The sequence below is a fragment of the Pteropus medius genome, unplaced genomic scaffold (assembly GCF_902729225.1).
Source record: "Pteropus medius unplaced genomic scaffold, Ma_sr-lr_union100, whole genome shotgun sequence".
Taxonomy (NCBI): Eukaryota; Metazoa; Chordata; class Mammalia; order Chiroptera; family Pteropodidae; genus Pteropus; species Pteropus medius.
In genome coordinates, this window is record NW_024342471.1 from 23,092,965 (window position 1) to 23,102,483 (window position 9,519).

Sequence of the window (9,519 nt, forward strand, 5' to 3'; positions counted from 1 at the left end):
ATTTACAAAGCACCCCGATGACATTTCAGGGGACCTTTTTCAACCTAACTCCCTATCGAAAAGTCCTTCCGAAAGAAGAGTTTACTAAGTTCATTGATTCTCTTTTGGCAAGATCACGACTGCCGGATTTGATTAAACACAGTAAAGATCGCCTATGCCAACTCAGAAGATAGTCCCTAAAAATTCAGAAAGCTTTTCTTAAACTCCAGGAAAAAGAAATGAGGGGGAGGGAGGGAACGAGGGAGAAAGAGAAGAAAGGTCGATGAGAGAAAAGAAATAAATCCTGTAGAGTACACATTTCCGGAATGGAAGGGACAAAACAGTTCTGCTAACATAGATTAATCTTTATTCTAGAACAGACAGAAATAATTTTATGAATTCAAAAGACAAAATAAGATACTCACTAAGTTTAGATATGGGATATTCAGATTTAATATTAGCTGAACAGATAAATATATACAATTTCAGGAGTTAAGGCAAAAACCAGATGATACTTCAAACACAACAGAAGGTTTGAAAAATAGGTATAATTAAAAACAAGGGCATCCCATCTCCAGTTAATAAAGTGGTCATGTCTAAGGGAAAAAAAAATCCCTTAGGTTTTAATAAAGTGGTTATTATCAATCATGTTAATTAAAGTTGAGCAAAAAGTATAAGATTTCCCGCAGAGGAGAGCTGTTTTGCAGAGGTTTGGGGATTGTGTACTTAGAACCCAAGAAAGCAACTTTTTCCTTGTCAGATTTATGATCTATTCTTCCTATTAGAAAATATAATTTGGAAAATATGACTCTTTCACATATATAATTAAAATACAACTATGAAGCATTCTTTTTTTTTTTTTTAAGGGAAGTCATGTTGGTGATGTCACAGGGTAAATTTGTCGGCAAGCCATTCGGTGTTACCCTATTGGTAGAGAAGACACAAAGCCAGTCACTGAAAAACAATCCCAAGTACCTTAAGAGAACAGAACAAACTAATTCCAAAGGAATAAGAACACGTGTGATCAATATACCAACACAATATACAGTTCTTTGGCAGATTCACACTAACCATTGATTGAAGTTGGCGCTCTACATAGAGTTTTCTCATTCTTAGACCTGGTCGCCTGTCTTTTAAAAATAAATAAATTAAGTTCCACACCTGCAACAAATTCAGTAATTCCAGGAAATCAAATTCAGAATAAAACCGCAGACAGCTTTAACTGTTACATTGACGCTTAGATAGGTATTGTCTGCTGTGAGTCCCGAAAGCACACACACACAGATAATCTGTAAAACTGTATGGGTTCGGACGGGCCTAGAATCCTTAAAGAGAATCCATGTTCATCCATGAGAAACCAATAAAAGACATCAGTCCGACGATGAGAAAATGATCTTCCGGTAACTCAGAGGTGGGCCACCCCTCACCTGGATACACAGCGTGGAGAAAGCCAATTCTATAGGGGGAACACCAGGAAGCCAGAGAACGTGGAATATTGCCAGCCTCCGACCAAGTTACCTTTCTCCAGTTTTAGGTAAACCTTGTCTTCTTTATCTAAGTACAGTAGGACCCCATTAGTGGCAGCCTCACGAGTAACATCTTTGTCCCCAGCGAAGGCAGATATTACTGGTTTTCCATTTAACATCAGGTTAACCTGCAAGGAAAAAAAAAAATCACTGAAAAACTCTCTTTAAAGTCCAAATGTCTACTGGAGATAATAAATAATGTCTGATAATAAATAAAAAATGTCTGATGTTTAGTCACTGTATCTCCTTCCTTTCATAATAGCCAATTGCAGTGGCTAGACATAGTAGGTCTACTAAGCTGATTTTTAAAAATAAAATTTAAATATATCCCATAGAATTTTTTTTAAAATGCCTGCAAAAATAGAATACCATCTATGGAGAGCAACCTAGCTGTGTGGAAATTGGCCTCCCTTCAGTGAAAAAATTAAGCTTACTATGTTATTCACCTCTCATATTCAACAGCAATCTTTTGATAATAAAGCAAGCCCGTGGCTCCCCAGTATATTAGTAAAAAGAGACCCGAATGCCCTTTGCTCTGACAAACCCAGATACGGCGAGACTCTATCCACTTCCTTGCAGGTTGCTATGCAGCTGTGACAGGCACAGTGCTGAAAATCGTTTGAAATTCTGGACTCTGTGTGCTGTGGTTTCTTTTTCTGTTTTCCCTGATGAAAAATGTGCATTAAAAATAATAATTGCCACTACCACTGAAGATTTGAATGATGGATAATTAGCAAAGAACTAATAATTAATAAGTTCAAAATTATTAACAGATGAGAAACTCAAAATTCATTCACTTTCCTCCATACTACAATTTCGATTGGACTATATTCAACATTATGTAAACTTCTAAGTAATGGGGCATGGGGAAGGCTTTCCCATGGTAGTAAATTTGTTTACTAGATACTCCTCCTTTTTACATTAAAAACGATACTGAGTAAATTAACTCTGAGGCTGATCAGTTTATCCATTCACTAAGATACGTAAAGGTGGTCCATGAGTGCATCTGTCATTCATAGGGACGTAGTATACAATATAAACATCAAGCATGAGATAAAAAGTTATCCTAGAATTCGATAGACGTGTGTTGGCATTATTGGGCGTTAGCATATTTAAGCATTATAGAAACTAGCCCTGCTGATGTCTGTGAGTGTAAAGTCGAGCCAATTATCTTAGAAAGCAAAACACAAAATACATTGCTAACCGAGGAACTGCAACTGACAAGGATTCACTAGCATCAGAGTAACTGACAGCACACTACTTAAAGCATAAGCGCAGCACGCTCTTGTTAAAAAGGTATATTGAATAATTGTTCCTCCATAAATTTGTTCCTAATGGTTAACTCTTTCTCCTGATTTTTAACAATGATGGCAAATTTGTTTTATTTATTTTGTAGGCACTTGTCAAACTCTGCCAGTCTTACGATTTTTTTTCCTTAACAAATTCGGATAATTTTTGCACATGCACAAAATGAAGTCAAGATCTTATAAAGAGATCTGTGTCACTGAGTTTTTACTAAGCCATCTTTTTTAAACATTGGGTTGTTATTAAGGTAATACGTTCGATTGTTTATTTTTTTCTATATGCTTCTTGTCACGCACCTTAATAGATGTTATAAAGAAGAAGATTAGATATTGTTTTAGAAATAAATGACTGTGTAGAGTTGGTCATTTTTACAGTGAAAACACATATTTGGATAAATATATAAATGCGTAACCTACGGCCAATACACACTGTGGTTGGGGATAGAGAGACATCAAGTCAGACCACGTACCTGGATTGTTTGGCTCTGGTAGACTTTAATTACGTGGAAACTGAAGCTGTAAATTCCTTTTCTTGGTGCTACAAAGACAGACTCCAGAGTGAAAAAATTACCCACGTTTACTAGGATCTAGAAATAAAAATAATAAATAACAGTAAGTTATTATAATATCCTCTTCTGTAGAATATAGTATAATAAGTTTCCTTCCATCCTCCCTTTTCCTTGATGGACAACTAGCTTAAGGAACCACAGAGAATGAAACATTGAGTTCTCTTCCTTTCCTCTTTAGTGACGTGGAAAATGGATTTGTACTTTAGAAGGTTCTTCTGTCTTCTAAATGGTAGAGGGAAAAATAAAGTAACCGCTTTGTATTCGTGCCTTAATTTCCAGCAAGGCCCGATGGCACTAGAAACATCTAAGTAACGTGTGAGGGCTTACAAATCACCAGCTTTACCTCGAGAGTCGGATAAGAGGCACCTGCCACGTATTTACATTCCTACCCTGCACGGGCCAGAGGTGGCGTTCCCAGACAGCCAATCGGCATCCATGAGCTCTCCGCAGCCATTCCTAGACACATCACACAGAGGCCTGGGCACTCCCTCCACTGTGTGACATGGTCCATGACACCGAGCAGTTGGTGCACAGAGTGACCTGAATGCCCAGCCTTCCGCTGAGCCTCCACCAAACCTCTCCCCAGATTCATGGCCATTTTTTTCATCCCTATGTCATCTAGGACTTAATTATATTTTGGCAATGACTCAGCCTTTGCAAGCTGCCAAGGAGTAAAGCATGGATCAGGACAGACTGTGGAACAGCCTTCTCCCCTGCCTCTCACTGGTATCCATTATCCATTATCAATCACCTGCTCTTTATTCAGAGTTCAAGGGTCAAAAGTGTAAAATAAGTACTTTTCCCCAAAAAAAGCAACAGTGCATTTGGTATTCCAAGATGTTTAATCTGATTCTACTGATTATGAAATTAACTCTGAATTTCAATAAGTGATCTCTTAAACTAAATTTGTAAATGCCACATAGGTAAGTCCCTTCCTATGAGAAAGAGAATGTGTGCATGTATTTGTGTGTGTGTTGGGGGAGGGGGAGTTGTAAAATATCTACAGTTTCTTCCATTTCTCTCCAAGAGATCAAACTACAAGTAGCATTCCAAAAAAAAAGTGTCTCTATAAAGGTACATTTCCCTTATATCAATGGCAATCTGCTACTGTCTCTTTTAAACACTACATTCATACCAGCATTATGCATAATTCCCTAAAGACATATGACCACCTCTGAGCAATGAACTAGAACATGGTGACAATCAGATAGTTACACCAGGCTCAAGCACTGACTTCAAACACGCTTATGTGTATAATTTTATCTTGAGATTTCACCTTCTTCCAAAGCATCGGCTTTCTTTCTCTGACCTGATGATCAATGATCTTTCAACGACAAATCACCAGCTATGCAATAATCTCCAGCGGAAGCTTTACAGAGATTTTTTTTTCCAAGCACATTTAAAATAATTTGAAACACTGAGTGGGGACTTCCTGAGTCAGATACAAGTAGCATAACTCATGAACAACAACAGCAATGGCTAATTAGTGTTGACTGCACACACAGCTGGACTGGCTCTACATGGAAATTAGAGCATCCAGGCGCATCGAGATTTACAAGAAAGTGTGTCTTGTTGTCTCTGAGATGCGTGGCTCCCAAACAGAAGAACAAACTCTTCTGTGCTTCTATTTGACGGAAAGGTCATTGAAAAGGATGCACTGTACAGACAGACGATAGTGCAACGTCCACAGTAATCCAGCATTGCATTAATGCACCAAAATACAGACCGGGGGTGGTGCTAGACTTTATTTCCATCGGGAATAGGAAATAGTGCACCAGAATCCCAAAGGGGCTGCTTAATTCCTTAAAAATTACAAATACCAGCTTTACCTTGAGAGTCAGATAAGAGGCACTTATCTGATGGTAAGCCCCAGAGAGCCACTCTCTGTTTTTGACCAGCTGGAGAGCGCAAGTAATTCAGAACAATTAAATAAGGGATACAAATGTCACCTCGTCCATTCCCTGGCACACCCTGCAGTACCACTTAACCTATGCTCCTACGCATGTGGCTTTGCCTACTATTGTGAACTATACATGTGACTTTGGAATCAAAAAGACTCTGGATGCTCTTGGGGTTGAAATTAAAACCCCCGAGTCAGTTTTCAGTTTTAAGACTTCTTGCTAAAGCTATGCTGATATCCTGAGGTTTCTCACCAGCCAAACCTCTGAGCTCCAGGGCGCTAAAAGGAAGCCACAGATTTCATCAGTTCCTCGGCCATCCCCTGCCCTCAATTCCAAAGTCTGTCTTTCCCCAGTGATTTGCAATCGTCTGAAAGGACTGGAGCCGGGGCCAGACGGGAGAACCCGCTCCGCAAGGCTTCCCGTGGGAGCCAGGCACAGTCGACAGGTCCCTCTGCTCCTCCTTCTCCGTAACTTTTCTCCAAGCACCAGAGAAGAGCTTTCCCCTGCAGTGGCGCCTGCAACCTGTGTGGGGGATCCCGGCCGCAGAAATGTGAGGGAGATCCGACCCTGGCCACCGCTGCCCACCCTCTCCGACCACCTGCAGGATCTCTGCAGAGTGTGGACACTCGGAGCTCTGTTTGGGAAGAGGCTTCTCCACCTGGGAGAAACAAACCATTGATCGTGCGACGGCCACCAGGGTGCTATGGGGACAACCTCCGTGGCGCCTGATTGAGGAGTCTGAGCCGGGGACCAAGCTCTGGCCAAGAGACTACGAAGTCCAGGCAGCAGATTCCCGCCAGCTCCCACGGACCTGTTGCTGTTAAATTTGTCCTGAGCTCTCGCTGCCCGGCTCTGCGCTCCCAGCTTTTCTCCCACAGACCCAGCAGCCTCGTCCGGAGGTCAGGCAGGGATGGGGGGCAGGGGCGGAGGCGAGAGAGACAATGGAAGTTTCCGACCCAGACATCGTTGGGAAGGCGAACGGCGAAATGATCCCCCACATCCCAACCAGACGAGCTCAGCCTGAGCAGGCAGCCCCGGTCTGAGATGCCAGGCAATCGCCCCTCCCTCACCCGCCCCAGTGCCCCGCATCCCTCGGGGTCTGACCTGATCGAAGTAAATGATGCGCGTCTTGTTGCTCATCTCGGAGGGCTCGTGGTTGGTGCTCCGCACCGCTGAGAAGGCGACCTTGGAGTTGGCCGCCCGGACCGAGATCCCCAGAGGGGAGGAAGAGGAGCCCTTGGAGTCCGTGGCCGGGTTCGAGTCGCAGACCACCAGGCACTTGCCCTCCAGCACGATGGGCTCCGTGTCGTTCTGCGCCCAGATGGGCAGCGCCGGCAGGGTGAGGGCCAGCAGCACGGCCGGCACCATGGACAGCGCCCGGCGCCCCGAGCCCATGGTGAGCGAGGCGCGTGGGCAGCCGCGGCGGGCTGGCGCTTCTGCTCCCCGAAGCCGCCGCCTTCCCCGGGACCCCGGAGCTCGCGAAGGTGCCGGTGGCTAAACCCACAGCGCCGCAGGAACGGCGGCGGCGGCGGCGCACACACCTCCAGCGATTCCGCGGTCTGAAGTAGAAGTCTCCGCTCGCGCGTTCTCGCCGGCTCCGCTACCTTTGTCCTTTAAGGAGCTCATGCAGAACCCCCGACCCCACCCTCCGCCCAGGAGTCAGCCCTGCCTGGGGCCCCTGCACCCCGCCTTGCTCCCGGACATCTAAACTCTCCAAGACCTCACGTTCACGCCTCAAAGGGGGAAATGGTAGTAAATGCTCACCCCAAACCCAAGCACCCCCAGGCGAACCACGGAGCGGGAAACAATGAAGGGGACTCGGAGAAGCCCCGGGGGCGGTGGGTGCGCAGCGCTGCGGTCCTGTGAGTCTGGCTTGCGGCGGAGACGAATTACGGAGGCAGGAGGTGTTTTCCGGGCGCAGGAGAACGCGAGGCTATGGTCATGGCCAGGACTCTAGCGACTCCCACTTCGCTTGGCCAAAAATTCCCCAAAGCTTGGCGTCGGTCGCTCAGACGTCGGCAGGCAGGCGGCGGCCAGCCGGGTGCCCAGCCGGGTGCTCCGCACGGAAAGCACAGAATCGCGGGATCAGTTCCAGGGCGCGGGGCGGCCCGGCGCGCGGGGTCCTCTCCCGCCTCCGCCGCTCGCCCGGAGTCCCCCGCGCACAACTTTCTCTGTCCGCGCGCAGCCGGGAGAGCGCGAGGCGGGCACACGCGCGCTATTTATAGGAGCGCAGCGTCCGGCTGGGGTTGGCTTCCGGGAGAGGGGGAGAAGAAGCCCGGTGACCCCGACAGAGCAGCTCCCGCCTGGCGTTACTAGGATCAGAGGGGCGCACACGGCTCCTGGCTGCCAGGGGCTGAGGCCGCTCAGCGCCGGGGAGCGCGCGGCGCGGACAGCGTGTGTGCACGGAGAGGCGCCCCCCGCCCTGCGCCTGCCCCAGCTCCGCGCCTGCTCGCCCGCTCCCCGGTCTGGTCGTGCGGAGGGGGCTGCGGCTCCCCTCGCCCCTCCCCAGCGTGGGACTCTGCCGAGAGCCCTGCGCGCGGAGCGCGGCGCTGCCGGCCTGATCTGCGGAGCCGGGTGGGCGGCGGCGGCCCCGCGCGGCGCTCTGCCGGGGACTTGGGGACCCGCCGGGGTCCTGACCACGCGTCTGGCCCCGCGCCTGCCCCGCAGGGCCCCAGGGCCAGGCGAGCTCTGAGAAGCCTCCCGGCGAACCAGAGCCGGTGGGGCCGCTGGGAGGAGGTACCTGGAGCCTTCCTCTCCGGGAAAATCAGCCCGGGAAGCCTCAGGGGTGCACCTTCCCGCCCACACCGCGAATCCAACCCAGGCAAGGCCAGGAAGAGTAAGAGAGGGAGTTCACTCGGCAAGAATAAGTCCTGTGAAATCGTATCCTTGAAAACGCTAGCCCCACTCCTGAAAACACAGCCCTGTTCTCTCCTCTTGACGTGCCCATCTGCTGTGCCGCCCCACTGCCATCCTGGCCTCCAACTGGCAAGATTTATCTGCCTCTTCCACAGCCACCTCTGGGAAGGAAGGGCTTGTCTTTGCCTGTGACTAGCTGCGTGAACTCGGCCAAGTCACTTACCCTTTCTGAGAGAGCGGTCCTGTCAGCCCTCCAGTTCTGTGATGCTTTGGGGGTCATGTCATTCCCTTCCCAATGCCTTCTAGACTGCCAGCTGCCAGAGGGCAGGCACCACATCTTTAAGCAAACAACATCCCCATCAGCCATTCGGAGCTCCTAGAAATGTACTCAGTATTTTTATTAATTGAAGGGATGTTTGTTGAGCCGTGACCAGGGATGCATGATGGTTCCCTGTTCCTTCCTGAGTAAAGAACATCCCATTAGCATGAATTCAAGCCCTCCCCCCAACGAAGCCACACCTACACCTCCAGTCCTGACCCCTCATAAGGGCCTTCAGGGAGGCAGAGCATGGAGCCCTAGGCACCCTACTGCAAGTCCAGTTGTTCAGATGGCTCGCTCCTGCTGGTTGGTATCCGCCCCTCGCCCCACTTCCCTATAATCTTGCAACTAAAGAGTTAGTGCCTGGAGCCGCAGAGGCCCCCAGACTCTGCTCCCCTGGGGCCAGTACCAGCTCTGCTTAGACGGTGCTCCCGCCGTATTATTCGTTACAACGTTGAATGTCACTAATCTAAGCTACGGTCAAACAGGGCGGCCTGGTGAAGATGGCCACTACTCCTCCCTGGTGCTGATCCCCCATGAGAAGGCCAGTGCAGACTTTCGCCTGAACCCTAGTCCCTCTTGGGAACTCCCTCCAGGCTCCCGTCACCGTCCTGGGACTGCACCAGCCATTTCTTCTCATTCGATGCTGTCTTTTCAGGGGAGGGGCCAGATCGAATCCGCTTCCCCCTTTCTTCCACTCTGCCTTTCTTTCTCCCCAACAGCTGTTGAGTGACTAAGACCTGGGTTGTTCGATTTCGAGCTAGAAGGAGTTTGAGGGGGAACAAAGCTCTGTCAACTAAAGATCGATAACTATTCAATAATCTGTCTTCCCACCAACCCCAATATGTTCTCTCTACGTCTTTTTCTTCTCCTTCCTCCGAAAACTCAGACTTAAAGAAACTTCTCCCTTCCCTTCTCCTTCTCTCGCTAAAAGTACTCATCTTGTATCCCCTCAAATCCAGTCAAGTGACCATATAAAGGGCTCGGTAATTGACTGTAGAATGACTAGATGCTTCCAGATAGAATATAATTATCAGTCGTTCACCTTATAGTATAAGCTGGTTT

At 48.2% G+C, this 9,519-nt stretch overlaps 1 protein-coding gene across 1 annotated transcript; it reads right to left on the reverse strand.

The window, feature by feature from the left end:
• Nucleotides 1-234: 234 nt before the first annotated feature.
• CBLN4 (cerebellin 4 precursor) lies at nt 235-7,010 on the reverse strand. Its single transcript, XM_039863695.1, has 3 exons — nt 6,384-7,010; nt 3,280-3,396; nt 235-1,633 (listed from the first exon to the last, which is right to left on the reverse strand). Exons 1-3 carry the CDS (start codon nt 6,672-6,674, stop codon nt 1,436-1,438), a joined length of 606 nt encoding a protein of 201 aa, XP_039719629.1. The 5' UTR covers nt 6,675-7,010; the 3' UTR covers nt 235-1,435.
• Nucleotides 7,011-9,519: the final 2,509 nt, after the last annotated feature.